General features: G+C 36.6%; 1 protein-coding gene across 1 annotated transcript in view; it reads right to left on the minus strand.

The window, feature by feature from the left end:
• The window catches only part of LOC149814617 (peptidyl-prolyl cis-trans isomerase CYP38, chloroplastic-like), a 55951-nt gene that overhangs the window by 21907 nt on the left and 12068 nt on the right, over positions 1–21976 (minus strand). Inside the window, exons 3-4 of the mRNA XM_089990204.1 lie at positions 10477–10770; positions 10089–10288 (exon numbers count right to left, since the gene is read on the minus strand). Of these exons, the coding sequence (XP_089846330.1) occupies positions 10089–10288; positions 10477–10770 (494 nt within the window). The remainder of the gene's footprint in view (positions 1–10088; positions 10289–10476; positions 10771–21976) is intronic.

Below are 21976 nucleotides of genomic sequence, written 5' to 3' on the forward strand. Positions count from 1 at the left end.
GGGCCATAGGCCCCTGCTGGCAAACAAAAGGCAGGGGCCTATGCCCCTGCTGACGAAAGAAAGGCAGGGGCCATAGGCCCCTGCTGGCAAATGAAAGGCAGGGGCCGATGGCCCCCTGCTGGTGCAAAAGAAAGGCAGGGGCCATGGGCCCCTGCTGGCAAATGAAAGGCAGGGGCCGATGGCCCCTGCTGGCGCAACAAAAAGGGGCAGGGAGGAGGGGCTCGACCCCTCCCCTGCCGTAGCAGAGAGCAGGGAAGAGGGGCCCAGCCCCTCCCCTGCCGTACGGAAGTAGGGAGGGGGCTCCGCCCCTCGCCTGCCGTACGAAAGCAGGGAGGAGGCTCAGCCCTCCCCTCCCTGTGCAACGAAGAACCGAGGGGGGGGAGGAATGGGAGAGAGAGACGGAAAAAAAAAAAAGGAGAAGAAGAGGAGGGAGAACGTACCTGGTGGTCGGCGGCGGCGGCGGAGAGAGGTCGCAAATGGCGGCAGCAGACGAGCGAGGGAGAGTCGGGAGGCGGTGAGGGAGAAGAGACAGCGAGGGGGAGGGTTTCGTATTTGAAACCCCCCCCCTGCCTTATCTTTTTAAAGGCACGAGGGAGGCGGTGCCTCTATTGGGTCCGGGTCGGGTCCGGGTCCGGATCCGACCCGAATCCTAACCATTTTTTTTTTTTTTTAACGGGTTGTTACACCATCACACTGGAAATTCAGAATAAACATGAAGAATTGATTTTTATTCAACGCATGAAACTTTGTGAATATATTGAACACTTCATACTTATGTTTTATGAAATATATCCAAGTATAACATAAGAAATTATCAATGAAAGAGACATAATAACGACTACCAAAAGAAGAAGCATTGGGTGTTGGACTCCAAACACCAGACTGCACAATTTCAAACGGTTTCAAAGCTCTTTTATTCTAAGAATTAAACGGAAGTACATGACTTTTGACATTTGACAACTAGGACAAACAACACCACTTGACTCACAATCTAAACTAGACTCAGAAATAAGCTTATCAGAAACCTTGACTACAATGAGCAAGACGATTATGGCAAATATTGGCTTTATTCAGATTGAAACCATTAAATAAAACAGACAGACTCAATGACTCTGAACTAGGCTTCGAAACAGGACCAATATATTTGGATGAAGGATCTTCTCTGAAGATGTAAATATTCCCAAATCTTTTGCCTTTAGCGAACGTCCTCTTCGTGTGGATATCCTTAACATAAACAAATGATGGAGTAAATACAATGTATGAGTTGGTATTAACTAATTTAGAGACATAAATGAGATTTGTCTTGATATTTGGAACAAAAAACACATTATACAGATTTAAAGAATTAGATTTTGGCAAAGGGACTGATACATTTTTAGTATGAGTGATAGGATGTCAGGTCCCATCTCCACTTATGATACTATCTTTACCATAATAGGGAATTAACTTTAGAAACTTACTTTGATAACCCGTGATGTGATTAGCAACCCCAGAATCAATGTGTCACACTCCTTGCTCATTTTGCTTCAAATTAAGCCCAACAAGGACAATAAGTAATAATTGCTTATCAATGGGCAATTGTCCTTCTCCACTGCTTTGTCCACTGGTCTGACCTCCAGATTGAGTCCTTCCTTGATTTTTGTTTTGTCTTGCCCAAAAATTATGTTTAAGATCATCCTTATACCAATAATTTGCTTTAAGATGCCTTGTTTTTTTCATATAAAATTAGTGGGAATAGGATGACGTCCTTGAGCAACTGAGTTAAGAGGAAGATTAGGCATGGAAAGAATACTCTAGCTTCCCTGATTGCTTGCACGACCATGTCTTCTACCTCCTCTAAATGGTCCTCCTCCTCTTTTGCAACCCCGTGACAGATTAGGGACAAGAACTTGATAATCATTAGAAACATTGGAGTCTCAAATGAGGGTCATTTCATAATGAAGCAATTTAGCTCCTAGGTCCTCAAGAGTAAGGGGAAATTGTGAATACCGCAAAGTAGTGGTAAGAACATGATAGTCTGGACCGAGATCGCTAAGTGCTTGCTGAACCATATCCTTATCTTATACCTCATACACAACCATGGTCAACTGATCAATGATGCTTTTCATATTATTAAGATATTTCATGACAAACATGGACCCTTTATTGAGTGTCTCAAACTCTTTCAAGAACATAACTCTAGATTTTAATATATGAGAATATGTTTGAACTAATTTGGCAATGATCAGGTATTCCAATGAGAATCTCCTGCAACAAGGTAGAAGTAATATATATGACCAAAACTTGATCTCTTTTCATCCATGAAACAAACTCTGGATTTCTAATAGAAACAGATGAGATCACAACCCCTTTATCATCCTTATCTTTCTTGAGAATATGCTCTGGTAGAGGGACAATGAACCTATCAAGTCTCACAGAGAGATCTTGACTCCTAATGAAAGGAGTTATTTTCCTCTTCCAAGTTAAGAAATCTGAGGTATTCAATTTTTCAGAAACAAGTTGAGGCAGGAAAGTAGAAGAAAGAGAGAAGGCTGAAGATTGGAATCCATGAAGAGAGATAAATAAAATGAGCAGGAAATAGCAAGAATGACAAGAAAAGAGATCTGCTTTTTTTTTGCAAAACTAAAATAAAATAACGCAAAGCTTGATCAGATCTGCTTTTTTTTTGCAGATCAGGTTCTTGCTGTCGACAAGCACAAAATATGAAATCAGATCATGCAATCACAGATCTTTTATCATTATCCATGCATCAATGCTAAAATACGTATGACGAGATGAGAAGTGACGATAGTAGAGTAAAAGCAAACAAGTCAGATCCATTGAAAATCAGACAAAACAGATAATAAGAAGCAAGATAAGAATCAGATTGGAGTAGAGGGTCTGACAATAAACAATAAAGAAGCAAACACGTCAAAAGGGAAATGATATGATTAATAAAAGAAAGAAAACAAACTCAGCTCAACATAGAATGACTTCAAAGAGGAAAAACACACCCAAGATCAAATTCAGTCATATCAGCAGCAAAAAGGGGCAATAAAAGGATTGGAATCAGCAAAATAATATCACTTAGAGAGAGGGACCAAACAAGAAGAAAAGAAAAGAGACAATAAGAAGGGAGGAAGAAACTTGGAGAGGAAGTAGAGAAAAGAAAGGAAAACTTGGCGAGGAAGCAAATAGGAAGAACCCAAGATCACTTAGGGCATACCTCAATGTGCCCCTGATACCATATAAGATTTAGGTATCTTTCTGTTGTCCAAAGCAATCTCAAAAAATAGAGGAAGATAAAATGAAAGAGGGGTGTGCTGCTGAACCACGATTCCAATAAGGAGACCGTGTGGGGCTTTCCTTTATATATTGATAACAGTTACATTATGAGAAAATTATAAAACAGCCCAATATCAAATACAATATACAATAATAACTAAAAGGACAATATTAGAAAAAATAAAGAATACAACAAGCCACCATAATGATGTCTGGAAATATGAGTATGGATCTGGGTCCAAAACCCAGACCAACCAATGTTATCTCTCAATAGTTTTGACACTATTAGATTGCTTCTAGTCTAGTATCACAATTATAGTTTCTAGAAGACACACACACACACACACACACACACACACACACACACATATAAATATATATATATATGCTCAATAGTTTCAACCAATGTTGTAAGTATTGTACTGTATCATACGATACATATCAATACTATGAGCTGTTTTGATCATAGTTGGCGAACCCGACAGGTCGACTCGGAAATCGCCTGAGTCGACCTAGATCAGACCCCAACTAGGTCACCGATTTAGGAGTGCCGATCCACATGCCTCTTATATGTTTTTTTCATGCATTCTATGATTTTAATACATAATTCCCATAAAAGAATACTTATTATAAATAGTTATATTTTTTAAACCATAAATATTAACAATTATGTATAGTTGAATACTTATATAGCTTAGTCATTGATGTCATGTGCTAAATTTAGTGATTATACAATATGAATTTTGATTTTTTCCATATCTTAACACTAGAAAATGCATAGTCCTAACTCGACCAAGTTACCGAGTCGACCCGCTGACTGGCGAGTCAAGGATTGGGCAATCTGACTCTGAGTCATGAGTTTTCCAGCTATGGTTCTGATACTAATTCATTTTTGTTTGAAATTTTAAAAAAATAGTTATGTAAAATTTTTAAACATTAAAAAAACACTATGATTTTTTTTTTGTTTATGTAAACAAACATTATTATGAATCTTGTGACTTATTAGCTTAGATTCGTTATTTAATATGCATATTATTTCATAGTTTGCATTTTTCAAGTGAGATTTCCATTTATATCATATTATCTTGATTATTTAATGTTCGATGTCTTATGCATGCCATTCATAGCACATAATTGTTTTGATATGTAATATTATAGTTTTATCTAATACAATTCATTATTGTTTGATGATGTCTTATGCAACTCAGAGAGACAAAAAATGCTTATATGCAGTGTTGTGAAAAGCGTTGAGGCGTAGCGAGGCGCTCCACCAAAAACCGAGGCGAGGCGTAAAGCGTAAGCCTCAAAAAAAAAATTTGAAAACTTAAAAAATATTATAAAAAAAATCTAAAAATACAAATAAATAAAGAAATGCTTTATTGATTAAATAACAATCAATAAAAAATAGAAAACATCAAATAAGTACTAAAAATATGAGATTAACATATAAAAGTAACTAAAAAACTGATTATATAACTCAAAAATATATGAGATTAACCAAAAAATGTTAAAATATACTAATAAACTGATTACATAACTGAAATAACTGGAAAATATATGAGATTAACCTACAAAAGTTAAAATCTATGAGATTATTCTAAAAAATATGCGATTAACATATAAAAGTAACTAAAAAACTGATTACATAACTGAAAAATATATGAGATTAACCAATAAAAGTTAAAATATATTAAGAAACTGATGAGTTGTGGAGCTCGATTCATAGTTTTTTCCCTTACAGAAGGGGGGTCCGGGGGTTCCCCCCGGCGCGGGTCCTGCTGCGCAGTCAGCGGGCGGGGGTCTAGGAGGGGACGCCTCTGGCGGGGGGTTATAGGGGGGCAGCACCCCCCCTAAGATTTTTTTTTTTTAAATTCAGCAGCCCATTTCAAATGGGCAAATTTAAAAAAAAAAAAAATCCAAAAATGGACCAAAATGCATGTGCTCAACCAAGTTTTTATGTAGGTCGACCCAATTTATCCATCTTATGATCCGATCGTTGTATGGTCTATGCTTGGCAATAGCAGTGTAACTATATACTTGTTGATATTTGTTAGTTAACTATATACGTTTGACATGCTTCAGAATTTTAGCTTGTAATTGATAATCTAACTTCATATCTAGAGCATTTTATAAAATATAAGATAATTGTGCATATATATATAGGAAGCTACTGTCAAATAGAGTTCTTGAGCACATGCATTTAAACTTAAATGATAAGGCAGACATTGTCTGAATGACAATATATCATGGCATAAGTTCAACAAATATTCTTTGCTGGTTGTAATAAAGAACTGGTGAAAAAATATGCAGCTTGAGGCGCGTATAAAGAACTGGTGAAAAAAAAATATATAGGAAACTGTTGGTTGCAGTGAGGCGCGTACGCCTCACCTTGAGGCGCGCCTCGCCTTGAGGCGTGCGCCTCAAGGCGTATGAGGCATGTGCCTCAAGGCTTTTGCGCCTTATGCCTGCGCCTCAAGGCACAAAGCCCCTCTCCTTGAGGCGAGGCGCGCTTTTTGCGCCTTGAGGCACGCTTTTAATAACACTGCTTATATGTGATTTTATGGTTGTATTTTGTGAAATTTGTCATTGTTTCATGTGTATTGATTTTTTTAGATTTTTTTTCAAGTTTTTTTTCTAATTTTCTTGATTTTTTTGAAATTTTTGAAGTTTTTATTAAAACTTTAACAATTTTTTACAATATGTATCTAACTTTGGGCCCAACCGATATGGGTTATGATACGATACTTACAACTTTGGTTTTAACACTATTAGATTGCTTCTAGTCTAGTATCTCAATGAAAGTTTTTATAAGACACACACCGACCAACCAAAGGAATATCGAAAATCTACAACCTATGATGATGATGCCATTCCTTCTCTAATGGTCAAGTTTTTCATCGATTGGACATTACATATTAGATTTTTATCATTTACTTATCAAGCAACATGTTTTAGATTATAAATTTTTGATATTTAGATGTGTTTTTTAAAGTGCTAAAAATCAACGGTCTACAATATTTTTTGTATTTTAAAGTTTTAAATGCATTGTGAGCTGTCGATTTTTCATGTTTTGGAAAACATGTTTAGATGTCGTAAAGTCTTCGTGTAAAGCATATTTCTTATAAATAAATTACAAAGAACGAATATATAAGGTCCGACCAATGAAACACCAAACAATGGAGAAGGGTAGCCGTCCGATTGTCATTGGTTGTAGATTTTGGACCTTCCTTTGGTTGGACGATCCCATATATATATATATATATATATATATATAGAGAGAGAGAGAGAGAGAGAGAGAGAGAGAGACACACACATACACACCTGTATGTATCTAACGTATGCATGGCTATGCTATAAGGACACTTGACATATTACATGTCTTATGTGTTCATGTTTGTAATGAAAACACCAACAAAAATACACTCACAACGCTACTAAGAGCATATAGGAAAGTGCACATGCACAAGGCCACTAAGGCAATACACTAGCCACTAATGGGCAAACACAAGGCCACAAGGGCACACTCACAATAGCACACAAGAGAGCACAAAATATAAAAAATAATATTTTATTCAAACTAAAAATGCTTAAGAAAAGCATAGAAGGAATGTGGGAAGTATCCCACATATAATTTGTTATGTTTTAAGTCATAACATCTATACTCCTTTTGGTTTTCGGCATATCTTAAAAAAATACATTTAGTGGCTTTAGAAGAAAGTTTGTCATTTTTATCAAGGACAAAATATTCACAACCAAAAACCCTCAATCTATTTAAATCCGAAGCTATTTTTAAAAAAAAAATCAATAGAAGATATGTTTTACAAAGAATTTGATGGCATCTATTTTATGAGATACACCGCGATAAGAGCACCTTTGGCCCAAAAAAAATTTGAAACATTTTTTGAAATAAGTAAAGTCCTAGCTGTTTCAATAATATGTCAGTGTTTTCTTTCGGCCAAACAATTTTGTTGTGGAGTTTTTGGATAAGACCTTTGATGAATAATTTCATGATCTAGATGTATATCTCTCTGATCTAAAGTTGAAAACTTAGGTTTTTATAGTCATTGAAAAGCTGAGACACAACCCTATAACTTTTATGTTTTGAGTCAAAATCAAAAACCCCTCTAGGGTTTCCGTTTTTGAGTTCCAAAACCAAAATAGAAACATGTTCTGCATACTAGAACAACCGAATAATGGGTAGTTTCAAATGACATTTCGACCCAGAAAATAAAAGATTCTAGAAAAAGACTAAAAAGAATAAAGAAACTAGACAAAAATACATTAACAAATGTTCTCCTTTTGAATCAGAACGTAACATGATTATGTTGGTGTCAAATTGGTTTTTCACAAAATTATGAAATTCTTTAAAACATGAACTTCGGATTTAAGCCTAAGGAAGTAGATCCAAGTACATCAAGTATAATCATTTATAAACACAACATAATATGAAAAGCCTCCTTTCAATATAAGGAGAGCAAGTCCCCACACATCCGAGTGCACTAATTCAAAGGGCTTAGTAGAAACAAAAGACCTAGATCTAAAAAGAATAGATTTTATTTTGTCAAGTATGCAATCCTTACAAATAAATTCTTTTTCATTACAAGATTCCTTAAAAAAAGGAAAAAAAGATAATTTTGAAATATTTGGATGGCCTAATCTTTTATGCCATAATACAATATATCCTTTACAAAATTACAAAAAGATCCTTTAGGAAGGTGAAGAAAATCCATATAATAGAGATCTCCCCTCCTATGGCCTTTCTCAATCAGCTTCCTTGATTGGCGATCCTGCACCCAATATTTTTTGGATGAAAAAGAGACCTCGTACCCATGATCGGAGATTTAGGAAATGAAAAACAAGTTTAAATTAAGTTTAGGAATAACTTTAACTTTTAGGACATGAAATTTATTTGAAATACTTTTAAAAGCTTCAATACTTTTTATTTCCAAAGTACTATCCGCGGTAGACAAAAGATTTGCAAGAATTATTAGTGCATTCGGACAAGACGGACTCATTAGGAATCATGAAAAGAGGCACCAAAATCAAGAATACATACCGGGCAGAGAAGAGGTAGATACCGTAACTCCGAAGGTGGATGTTGAAGATGACTTAAAAAATTGTTGAAGAGCCTCCACAAGTTGAAAGATAGACAAGTCTTTAAGGTCTCAACTTTTCTTGCTTGTTTCGTTCTCCTTATCGAAAGATTCCTCAACAATAGCCACCTTCTTTTTGAGTTTTGGACAATCTAGCTTGATGTACTCCGGTTCATTACAAAAATGACATGATTTTTCTTCCTCTACCATGGTTATTTTTTTCAAAGTGAGGAGGTTTATATGTTCTCACATTGTTGCAGGGCCTAAACATGGCAAAAATTTCTTCTCTTTCCTTAGACATGTTTGGTCGTGTTTCTTCTTGATATACTTTGGCAAAGGCTTCAACAAGAGTATGAGTCCTATGGAACAAATTTGGGCCTTAGCCCAAAGAGGAAAGTGAATAGACTCCTTTTCAAGCTACTTTTGTCTCAACTCAATGGTTGAGCCCTCCCACTCAGGTTCGAGCAAGGCCAACTAATCCCATAAGGGAGAGAGTATTGAATAGTAGTCTCGCACACTCTTATCTCCTTATCTTGGAGGAAGTATTGATGAGCCAAATCTTTTTGCACGAACATTCCTTTAAGAAACACCCAAGCATCACATGTCTTTTAGAATTTAACTATGTGGGTGGCAATCTTGAGCTCCATGCTATTCATAAACCAAGATAAGATTTGGCCATTTTCGGCTTTCCAATATTTCATCTTGTCTTGGTATTTTTTAAGAGCCTTTTCATGTTTATTGTCATCAAGAGCCTCGTTTTGGTCACCATCTTTCTTTGTGAGTATGAGTTGAAGTTCTTTAGACATCACACTCACATACCACCTAAGTTTCTTTTTCTTCAGGTGATTTTTCATGTTGGTGGCCAACATGAGTTAGTTTGAATCATTGAGCTTGAAGGAGATCATTGTCACGGATTCTTTCTTGGCCATAAGAGAAGCAAGAAGTAGGAAGCAAGAAACACCACTAATCAAGATGGCCTTCACTCTAAGATGGTCTCTTTCAGCAACTACGAACTACAAACCTTAGAAGAGAAAAATACAATAGGATCTTAATAACACAAGGCTATGATACCATGTAATGAAAACACAAACAAAAATACACTCACAATGCTACTAAGAGCATACAAGAAAGTGCACATGCACAAGGCCACTAAGGCAATACACTAGCCACTAATGGGCAAATACAAGACCACAAGGGCACACTCACAATAGCACACAAGAGAGCACAAAATATAAAAACTAATATTTCATTCAAACTAAAAATTGTTAAGAAAAGCATGGAAGGAATGTGGGAAGTATCCCACATATATATACAACATGGGTAAGAAGAAGGTTAGCTCAACTAGCCATTGGGCTAGTCCCAACCGCTATAAGGCCAAAGTCAAAACTGGCCCTGATGGGCAGGAACTATTACAAACCGAGAACAAAAAATAAAAGGACAAAACTGCCCCTAATGGGCAGACCCTATTTACAAAAAGAAACAAAATAAAAAATACACAATAAAGAAAGATTACAAACTATATAATATATATATATACAATATACTAATACATATATACATATATAATGTATATACATATTAATATATATATATATATATATTACTACAAACAAACAAGAATCGCAAGCTGAGACTGTGACCAAAACAAACGATGTACTCAGACCAAACATTGATTGAACATAACAGTGAAGAACATGCATCTGTGACACTAAAATGTTCTGAGACACTTACTCTCCCACATACTCAAGAAGCTCTTTTTGTTTTGGTGCTACTGCATCCCTGTTCCTGTCTTCCACAATTCTTTGAAGCTCCTCAAGGCCAACAGCTAACTTATCAAGTAATTCCTGACCATTTGCTCTTTTTGGTTCAGATAGACCAGACAAAATGGCAGATCTGCCCTGATTTAAAGCACGAGAAGCTTGCCTCAAATTCTGTCGTTATAGAAAAAATGGTGTTGGCCTTCAGTATTAAAGAATTGTTATATCAATGAAATGCAATTCAATGGTGGAAGTTGCAGTGAGAGTACATGCAAGTAGAATGTGACAAACGATAGTTATGATGAATAAGACTACAATAACATGGACTATAATGAAAGAAATGGCAAGTTACGTGCACATACTCTCTCAACAGAATCTAACGCCCTGTTGCCTGTAACCTTAAGACTTTCTGTGATATCTTCAAGTGGCTTTTGAACCTCTCTAATGGCCTTGTTATTAATAGGCAGTGCATTTCTTAGTAAGGCACCTGGATCCTTAATGGGAGGCCCAGATATCAGTACAGAGAGATCAGGAAGCACCGGGTTGGCAGCTTCACTCCCATAAGCGGGTGGTTGAAGAGCAGGCATTCCAGAAATTAATCCAACAGACAATGCTAGAGATATTGCACATTTTCTTAAGCAAAATGAGCCTGCGTTCTGCATCACCAAAAACAAAGATCAGAATATAAGCTTCAAAGTTTTGACTTACGCACGGAAACTTGAATAAGGTTCAGGGAAAGCACAAAACTTTGGCACTTGTTTCTATGTCTAACAGCAATAGGATCCCTATCACCATTCAGTCACCAAAAAACTTAAAAGCAGTCAAGCAAAAAACAATGACATAGAACAGCTGTAATCACCTAACTTGGGAAATTCTTGACAATAATTTCCATATAGATGATAGGTATTTTATATGCATACATATGCAACTGATAGTAGTTGTTTGCAAGGTTGTAAGTATTGTATTGTTACCAGTATCGGTTGGGCACAAAGTAACACCGTAACGTAGAGTTGGATCATAAATGTATCGTAAATTTTTAATAAAAAAACCCAAAAAATCAAGAAAAATCAGAAAAAATTAGCAAAAATTCTAAAAAATCATATCACATAGAACAATGATGAATTGCACAAAATACAACCATAAAATCACATATGAAGCATTTATGTCTGTTAAAAATTATAATATCATAGTTAATCTCATATACGAGATATCTCCATCATATGTAATCTTTTTTTTTTAGTTTCTTAGTTTAGTTAGAATTAGGCTAGTTAGAATAACTTTCTATTTTTTGGACATTCAAATAGGCTTAATACTTTTATTGACTTTTCAGTCAATAAAGCATAAAGCAACTTTTTTTCTGGACATTCAAATAGGCTTAATGCCTTTATTGACTTTTCAGTCCATAAAGCAGCAATAGGAGACCGTTGAACTCCCAACGGCTCTAATTAGAGCTGTTGGGAGCCCAATGACTCCCCCTCTCTAGCTTCTTTTCAGCCCTATAAATATGGGCTTTTACTTCTTTTTTATTATCATTTTTTTTTGTGGGTTTATCCCTATCTTAATGAGATAAATTTTTTCTCTCTTGGTGTGTGCACTCTTTTGAGTATTTTGGTTTCTGTGAGTGTGTTGAATGAACATTTGTGTTCATTGAGAAAGATCTTTTGTGAGCTTATTTTTGAAGTTTCATTTGGGGTTCTATTTCCTTACATGATATCAGAGCTAACGGTTGAAGCGATCAAGCTAAGTTCCTTCGGTGCATTGAGAAGCGTGCCACTCAAGTTTTTTTAAAGAAATTAAAGTTTCTTTGAAGTTCTGATCGTGTAAAGACTTAAGAGCTTAGAGGAATACTTATACTCACCGTTTGCGGTAGAGTATCCTCTTCTTTATTTTTCTTCTTGTTCTTTCCTTATTCATCTTCGCTTTATCTCTTCTTTCCCAAAAATTGTGAAATGGATGACAATGATAATGTCACCATTAAGCCCATCAAACTCAATGATTTCAATTATGTCACATGGGCTTCAATCATGAAGCATCTTATATGGGAAAAGAGATTATGAGGATTAGTAGACGGGACCGATATGGAACCTACACTAATCCTCACCAATGATGAAGGAGAGAAAGAAATACCTCTCACGAAGGTAGAAAGGATTAAGGTCATCTTTACTTATGAAAAAAAGTGGAAGGAATGGCGAATGGGTCATACCAAGATTATGTCTTGGCTTATCACAAGTGTTGACATAAAGAAATGCTCGAGTCTTGCAAAATTCGAGCATGCTACGTGGGATTACCTTAAGAGAATGTATTCTCTTAAGGATATTGCACATGTGTGCAATTTACAAATTAAAGTTCAGAATATGGTTCAAGAAGACAAGAGCATTAGAGAGTACTCTAATGGCTTGTCGGAATTATGGGAAGAGTTAACTCTTCTTGAACCAAAGTGGCATTGTCCACAAGATATTGAACTTCGCCAAAACCAAATCAATGCGGAGCATTTTTTCATTTTATTAGAGGATTAAGATCGGAATTTGAATCCACTAAGTCTATTTTTCTCCATCGTGAAAAAGTGTCGTCAATAGAAGATACGATAGAGGAGTTGAGTATGGAAGAAAATAGACTAAAAAGTAGAATTTTCAAGAACAATGACGACTCAGTTCTAGCCATCTCGAAACCTGGAAACTTTGTTAGGACTTACAAATCTCCCAACTATAGAAGAAGAAATGATGAAAAATAAATGAATGATTTTGAGAAAAGAAAAATCATTTGCTACTATTGCCTTGAACCTGGACATGTGAAAACTCACTGTCCAAAATTAAAGAGACCCTATGAGAAAAAGGTTGCCTCCGTCGAACCACCTCAAAAATCAAGCGAAACGTCCATTGAGAGCGTATCTCTTGCACAATTGGTGGAAGCACTCGGACCACTACTCAAGGGAGCATCTTTATCTACGGAAGCAACAGTCTTTTCTTTGAGCACCTCCGATCCAGGTAAAACTCTATGGCTTCTTGACTCAGGTGCTTCTTTTCACATGACTCTGAATATTGAAATATTATCCGAATGTCATAACTCAAATGGATCTAATGTTTTTACTGCTGATAGAACATCACTAAAAATCGAAGCAATAGAAAATTTTGAAAAAGATTCTCAAAACCTAAAAGGATTTTATATTCCACAAATTAGATGTAGTCCCAAATTAAATCACAATCTCTTGTCTGTTTCTCAACTATCTGACCATAGATATAACGTTTTTTTCTCCTCTCGTGGTTGTCGAGTACAGGATCACCAGTCAGAGAAGCTGACTAGGGAAGGCCATAGAGAAGGAGGCTTATACTACATGAATTTTTTGGAAATTCTCAAGAATACGCTTTGTTGTAATGTTAAGAAAATGAACTTGAATCTATGGCACAAGAGACTTGGTCATCCTAGCATGTCCAAAATTCATTTTTTTTTCAAATATGGAAAACTTTTGTAATTCTGAAACATTTAAATGTGAAAAATGTATTCTGGGAAAAATGAAGAGATAAACCTTTCAAGAAAGAAATTTTCTCTCCTCTCGACCTTTTGAGTTAGTGCATTCGGATGTATGGGGTCCTGCTCCTGTTATATCCGAAGGGGTTTTTTCATATTATGTCATTTTTATAGATAATTTTACAAGGCATACTTGGATTTATTTTCTCAAACATAAATCCGAAGTATTTTTTCATTTTCAAATATTTCATAAACTGGTTAAGAATCAATTTAAGAATGATATCGCTATTTTTTGTACTGATTCAGGGGGAGAGTTTTTGTCTAAAGAATTTAATGATTACTTAAATTTACATGGTATTTCACATCAAAGATCATACCCATATACCCCACAGCAAAATGGTCTGGCAGAAAGAAAACATAGGCATATTATAGAAACAACAAGAACCCTACTCGTTACTCATCTAGTACCAAAAAAAATTTGGGCCGAAGCCACTCTAATCGCGGTATATCTCATTAATAGAATGTCATCATCTTTGTTAAGCAATATTTCTCCTATTGAAAAACTCTTCAAACAAATCTCAGATTATTCAAGGTTAAGGGTATTTGGTTGTAAATATTTCGTTTTCTTCAACAAAAATGATAAATTTTCACCTTGTGCTATTCCATGTGTGTTTCTTGGTTATCCAAGCAATCAAAAAGATTATAGATGCCTTGATCTTAAAATGAAAAAGCTATATGTGTCACGAAACGCATTCTTCTTAGAAAATGAAAGTTTTTTTGAAATTAAAAACTCTACTGAAATTGATTAATATTCCTTCTTACTGGACTTAGTTCCAGAGATTAATAAGGAAGATATTGATCAAGAAGAACAAAATGTAATAAATACTAAATCATCTCATCCAGAATGCATTCAATACTTCAGACGGGGTAACCTATAGCAATCTTGTGCTCTAGAAAAATATACTAAAGCACAAGATCATATAGAAACAAGAAGATCATCTAGGGTATCAAAAGTACCTGGAAAATTTGTATCCTATGAGTCTTTTTCGCCAAAGTATCAAGCATATATTGCCCTATTATATTCCTACATAGAACCTTCTAATTATGATATTGCAAAAGAACATTTCGAATGGGTTGAAGCCATGTCAGCAGAATTAAGTGCCTTAGAAAAGGCAAATACGTAGACTATTCAAGATATCCCACCAGAAAAAAACCTATAGGATGTCGTTGGGTATACAAAGTCAAAACCAAGAGTGATAGCACTCTTGAACATTTTAAAGCTCGGCTAGTCGGGCTATTCCCAATAATATGGAATAGACTATGAGGAAACTTTTGCACCAGTCGCTCGAATGACCACTGTAAGAGCTTTAATTGTTCTTGCCTCTGTAAAGAAATGACATATCTTTCAGATGGATGTCAAGAATGCGTTCCTTAATGGTAGTCTAGCTGAAGAGGTTTATATGGAACCACCTCCTGGTATTAAGATTCTTCAAGGAAAAGCTCTTCGTTTACATAAGGCCTTGTATAGACTTAAACAAGCCCCAAAGGCTTGGTATGACAAATTTAGTCAAGTTATGCTTACTTTTGATTTTCAATCTTGTCTTACTAACATAACTTCGTTTATTAAAAAATCTAATGTAAGTATTATTATTCTTCTACTTTATGTGGACGACACGATCATCAAGGAAGTGGTAAACAGGGAGTTGGCAACATCAAAGAATTTCTAAAAACCAACTTTGAAATGAGTGACTTGGGTTTCTTAAAAAAAAAATCTTGGAATCGAAGTGGCCTATTCTCCTAGAGGTTATTTACTAACTCAATCGAAATTTGCTATTGATATTATTGACAGGTCTGAATCACAGATGAAAAACATGTTGACACTCCTGAAGTCGTAAATACCAAATAAAAATTGATGATGGAAAACCACTTGAGAATCCAACGCCCTACAGACAGCTTGTTGGGGCATTGTCTTACATTTCCATCACACGACCTGACATCGCACATGTTGTTCACACCGCAAGTCAATTTCAGCATGATTCCACTACTGTGCATATGAGAACAGTACTACGAATTATTAGATATCTTAAAACCTTCATTTGTAGAGTACTCTTTTTGTCTGCTTCTTCTTCATTACGACTGACTGTTTATACTGATGCAGATTGGGGGGTGATCCCAATGATCGATACTCAACTACTGGTCTTTGTGTGTTTTTAGGAGAATCTTTGATTTCTTGGCGGTGCAAGAAGCAATAAAAGGTTTCTCTTTCATCAATTGAAGTTAAGTACAGAGTCATGGCTACAACCGCTATGAAAGTAGTATGGTTAAGACGACTGCTTCAAGACATTCTTGTGGTAGATTTTCCTATCCTCTACAGACCCAGCATAATCAACATCAAAATAAGCAACTACCTCTAAAGTGCCTCCTTTCTTGAATAACAACTCTTTTCCAGGTGAGGATTTTAAGTACCTAAGTATCATCATTATAGCATTCCAGTGTACCTCAGTCGGTTTGTCCATGAATTGGCTAACCTTGCTTACAGCCAGAGCAATATCAGGTCTAGTCACTGTCACATATAGTAACTTTCCTACCAATGAGCGATAGCTCTTGCTATCAACATGTTTTGACCCCTCATCAAACAAATGAACTTTGTTATCCATGAGAATATTTGTTGGTTTAGCTCCCAACATTCCTGTCTCTTTTAGTAAATCAAGAACATACTTCCATTGTGACAAAACCATACCCTCACTGCCCCTGGCTACTTCTATGCCCAGAAAGTATCTAAGGGAACCAAGGTCTTTTGTAACAAAATGTTTTTGAAGATGAGCCTTTGTAGTTGCAATATCATTCATGTTATCTCTTGTAAAGATGATGTCATCCACATATACCACCATAACTACTATGCCTGAGTTAGTTTTTTTAATAAATAATGTGTGATCTGACGCTGATCTATTAAAACCAAACTTTGACATCACCTCAAACAACTTTTGAAACCATGCCCGAGGACTTTGCTTTAAACCATATATCGCCTTAATCTACACACCTTTTGATACTCCCCCTCAACCTTGAACGCAGGAGGTTGTTGTATGTAGACTGTCTCAGACAAATCTCCATATAAAAATGCATTTTTCACATCTAGCTGACACAAACTCCATCCATGGTGAACAACTACAGAAAGAACAAGCCGAATGGTGCCCATTCGTGCTATAGGAGAAAAGGTCTCAAAGGAATCAACCCCATATGTCTGAGTATAGCCTTTTGCTACTAACCTGGCCTTATACCTTTCAATTGAACCATCTGAGTTATACTTAATGATATATACTCATTTGCATCCAACAATGTCCACATCCTCTCGGGAATCAACGAGGTCCCATGTCTGTTGAGACAATAAAGCATCAGTTTCATCTTGCATAGCCTGCTTCTATCGGCTATCGAGAACTGCCTTTTGATAACTCATAAGAATAGTTTCAGTCGTTAAGGCTGAAATAAAAGTTTCATCTGATTACCGAGTCGGGCATCTGACACAAACTTAGATATAGGGTATAAGGTACATTATCGTGTCCCCTTCTGCAGAGCAATTGGCCTGTCATCATCAACATGAATGTCATTGCTATCAGGAGTACTTACCCCAGGAAAAGAAGTAGATGGATGCACTGGAGGAGTTGGAGCTCTACTCACATACACCAATGGAGGATTGTGAAACCGTGAGGTAGGTGGAGTTGGATTCGATAATAAGGGCACTGATTCCAAAGAAAAAGGATGAACAAGAAGAGGAAAAGAGTCATCATGATCAGCTTGCATCCGAGTACTAGTACTAGAATAGTATGGAAGGGACTCCAAGAAGGATACATCCGCACTGACATACTCCCGCCGAGAGATTGGATCATAACATCGATACCCCTTTTGGTTTTTTGGATAGCCTATAAATATACACTTAGTGGCTTGAGGTGCTAACTCATCACCATCGGGTCCAAGTCTGTGCACAAAGCAAATGCACCCAAATACCTTGGGCGAAAGAGGAAAGAGAGGTGCACTCGGATACAGGATTTGTAAAAGAATTTGGTCTTCCACAGATGATGAAGGCATGCAGTTGATAAAATAGCAGGCAGTGGTAACTGCATCACCCCAATATGAAGCAGGAACATTGGATTAAATCATAAGGGTGCGTGCTACGTCAAGGAGATGCTTGTGTTTGCGTTCAACTACCCCATTTTGTTGAGAGGTATAGGCACAGGAGGTTTGAGGTTTAATTCCATGATCCCGATAAAATTGCAATAATGTTGTGGTTTTAAACTCAAGAGCATTATCAGTGCGAATAATCTTAACAACTGACTCAAACTGGGTTTTTATTTCAATGACCAAAGATTTTATAATGTTAGGAACTTCAAATCTTTCTTTTATTAAGAATACCAAAGACAACTTAAAAAAATCATCGACAATAATAAGATAATAACGACATTGGGTCCTGGTAGGAATCTTACTAGGACCCCATACATCCGCATGAAGAAGTTCAAAGACCTTATGATTGGACTGACTCTGAATAGAAGGAAACGAACTCCGATGATGCTTGCCCAACTAACATGCTTCACACTGAAATGATGTAGTAGACGAAATTTGAGGAATGACACGATGAAGCTTCGACAATGAAGGATGTCTGAGACGACGATGCCACTGAACAAGACTTGAGGAAGAATCGACTGCAGTATAAATGTTTCCCACAGGGTGATGTAGATAGTAGACTCCATTTTCTTCATAGCCTCCACCAATCTTCTTTCCCGTCAGCAAATCCTAAAAATGACAGCACACATGATCAAATATCACTCTACAATTTAGCTCTTTTGTAAGGCAACTCACTGACAGTAAAATTTGAGGAAATAAAGGAGCATGAAGGACATTTTTCAACTATAAGGAAGGGGATATAGAGACATTTCCCTGACCGATAACCGGGGAGGAACTCCCATCAGCTAATTAGACTCCCCGATGTGCAGTAATAGCTTTTAGATCTGAAATTTTTTGAGAATTTTCACATGGATGTCTAGAAGCACCAGAGTCAATAATCCACTTACTATCATGGGGAGAAAGATGATCTTCAGTAGAGTAGGCCACACCAGCTACAGGAGAAGAGGAACTTGAAGGACGATGAGAGACCAACTCCTCATATTCTGCACGGCTAAGAGTGATAGGTTCACTAGGAGAATTGGATTCATGCTCCACCTCTAGTTTTGTAGCATTAGCTTTTGGAACATTTGGCTTCAATGGAAGAAATGCAGGCCGTCCATGTTTATCCCAGCAACAATCTTCTAAATGTCCTGATTTTCCACAATAGGTACATTGGAGTTTACCTCTACCTCCCATACCTCTTCCATGACCTCTGCCTCTAACATTCATAGTATTTCCTCATCTATAACTAGATGGAACAACTAAAGCAGATGACTGAGATGCAGGTTGAGATTGTGGAAGAGAGATGACAAGTCTACTCAATCGATTGTATGCATCAGCAAGAGTAGGAACATCAGACCTGGTCAACATTTGGACTTTAGCAACTGTGAACTCTGACGATAAGCCTATGAGGAACCAAGCAATCATAGTCTATTCTTGATGATCCTTCTATTTTGAGCAACACAGAGGTCTGTGAGCATTAAGTCTCTCAAAGGCAGCCTTAACAGAAGCATAGTACTGGGCCAAGGTTTGATCACCCTGTTGTAAATTATATATCTCCTGTTCAATTTGGAGAATACGACTCACATTCGTCTCTTGAGAATATGTATCTCGAAGATTATCCCACATCTGTTTGACTGTATTATAATAAATTAGGCCATCTGCAATATGAGGTTCAATGCTATTCGTGATCCATGACATAACAATGTCATTATCTTCTTCCCAAGTATTATATTTTTCAATTTTATCATTTGGCTCAGATTCCAATAAAATATGCTTTCTACGATGTCCAGACACCGACATCATAAGCATCCTGGACCACCTTGCATAATTTGTTTTATTCAATTTAACGGAAGAGCCATATGAGAAAGGATTGGCAAAAGCTTTGTATTCCCCAATAACCTCATTCTTGTAATCAGATTTGGGAGCTTCACCCATAATGATTAAAACAAAAAAAACAAAAATCTCAACAATTGTTGCTGTTGCACAATACGCAGATCGACGACGGTGATTTTTCTTCACCACGACACCCAGATCTGTATCAGATTGGGAGAGAAAAAAAATATGTGCTCCACACTATGCAGGTCCACACTGCAGATATGTATCAGATCAAAAAAATTTGATAACAACGTCTGCTTCACGCTGCTGCACAGTAGCATAACATAGTAATGATCTGCTCCACAATACGCAGATCCATACTGCAGATCTGTATCAGATCCCAAAAAAAAAAAACACTTTGATAACAACGTCTGCTTCATGCTGCCAAAAAAAAAACTTTGAGAACAGCGTCTGCTCCACGCTGTCATTCCATCATCACCAAAGCATAGGCATAGATATTGCCTGTCACCCGCTTCACATCATTTGTACAACACCCATACCTACACTCATCAGATCGGGTCGACCGAAAGCCCATGGCTTCACCACGACTTGTAGATATGATTACAGATCTAAGTCATGACTTTTGTCAGACTACAGATCTGTATAAAAAAAAACAATGGAACTTTACCCGATCTTCTACACGTGATCTACCTTCACGCGATCAAAAGAAAACAACAGACACCTTACCCGATCTTCTACACATGATCTACCTTCACGTGATCTCGAGATCACGCAATCCACCTTCACGCGATTTTCTTCACACAATCCACCTTCACGCGATATGGCGCAGAACAAGAGGTCACGTTCCCAAGAGCGTCGGCTCTGATAGCATGTAGATTGGTACAGTAGAGAACCGAGAGAGAGAGAGAAGAGAGAGAGGAAAAGTCATTCTTCCCTTTGAAATTAGGTCTAATCTCCTGTTTAAGTAGAGATTAGCCAAAAGAATAAAATTACAGTTAGGTCCCTTATTATTTATAAAATATAAGAAACAACCTTAAGCATGAATAAAACTCTAATTAGTCGACTTATCTTAACAATTTTCTTATCTTTTTTATTATTATTTATATTTTTTAAACTTCTACTGAGAAAACGCAGTTATTGAAAAAAACTTTGAGAAAAAACATCGATGAGAAATTGCCTTGAATGATACAGGTGACTATGCATCTATGTCATGTCAAACAACATGACATTGAGCCAAGCACTGGACACACCATGACAGTTCAAAGACAAACTTGTAGATGCAGTCAACACTCTATTCTTAATTTCACTTTAGTAATTTTTCTTCTTAAAGTTTGGCATTGGTCATGTATGAATTTATTTATTAACTTGGATTTAATAATGAGTATTTATCAACTATAATATCATAGATTTTCTTTTAAGAATCTGCACGTCTAAGATGACTTTCAGGCGTTATTGCTGTAAATTGTGATTTTTTACTGTACACAACTACATGCACATCATACATCCACACACACATAGAGAAGATTATCCGTTTGTTCTAGTTCTACCAAACCCTTGTGCCGTACTAAGCATGATTATGTGATGCTTTGTACACTTTTCCATGTCTATTTGACCTAGATTCACGTAAAGAAACCACAAGAACAATGAGGGCGATCCAGAAACTAAGGTGGTAATGTTAGTGAAAGCATTTTTTTATAAGAAGCTTGTGGAGCATTCTTTGTCATTTTACTCCTGTTGTGTAGACTTTGGGCTCCAAGGAGTGTCAAGCATAGTACTCCTTTACCCATATTGACTCTCATGCTATGTCACCTGGGTACGAGTGCAGGTGTGGGTGCGGGTATGGATGGTACGGCACGACAATTCCCAAAACTGTGGGTTCGGGGACACGACCATATATATTAAATATCAAATAAATACAAAATAAACTGAATATAATCTAAATGTATATGCTATATCTAAAATATGTATTATATACTGAAAATATAATTATAAATTATAAATTGAATACAAACTTGTATGTACGGAGGATAAAATGGTGTGTCCAGGTGTCGATGCGTGTCATGGGGACACGCATGTCGACACAAGTACGGAGGGCAAAATGGAGTGTCCATGTGACATGGCTCTCATGCAACCACCATTTATGTCCTCTTTGTAGATGATCATGTCACTGAGAGCAATAGACAATATAATAATTCTTCCTCATAGGCTGTATATGAAAGACACTAGGTTGCTGAGGTCTTCTTTTAGACTAAAAATATGTGGGCTGTGATGTTGCATAAATATGCCAGTGGGCACTTCAAATAGCTAATAGTACATTTGAGTATGAGCCAGTTCATTCCCCCTTTGCTCTTAATTTTCAAGTATGCGATGTACAGATGACCCTAGTAACAATATATTACAACA

The sequence above is a fragment of the Nuphar pumila genome, chromosome 15 (genome assembly GCF_984573655.1).
Source record: "Nuphar pumila chromosome 15, dmNupPumi1.hap1.1, whole genome shotgun sequence".
Taxonomy (NCBI): domain Eukaryota; kingdom Viridiplantae; phylum Streptophyta; class Magnoliopsida; order Nymphaeales; family Nymphaeaceae; genus Nuphar; species Nuphar pumila.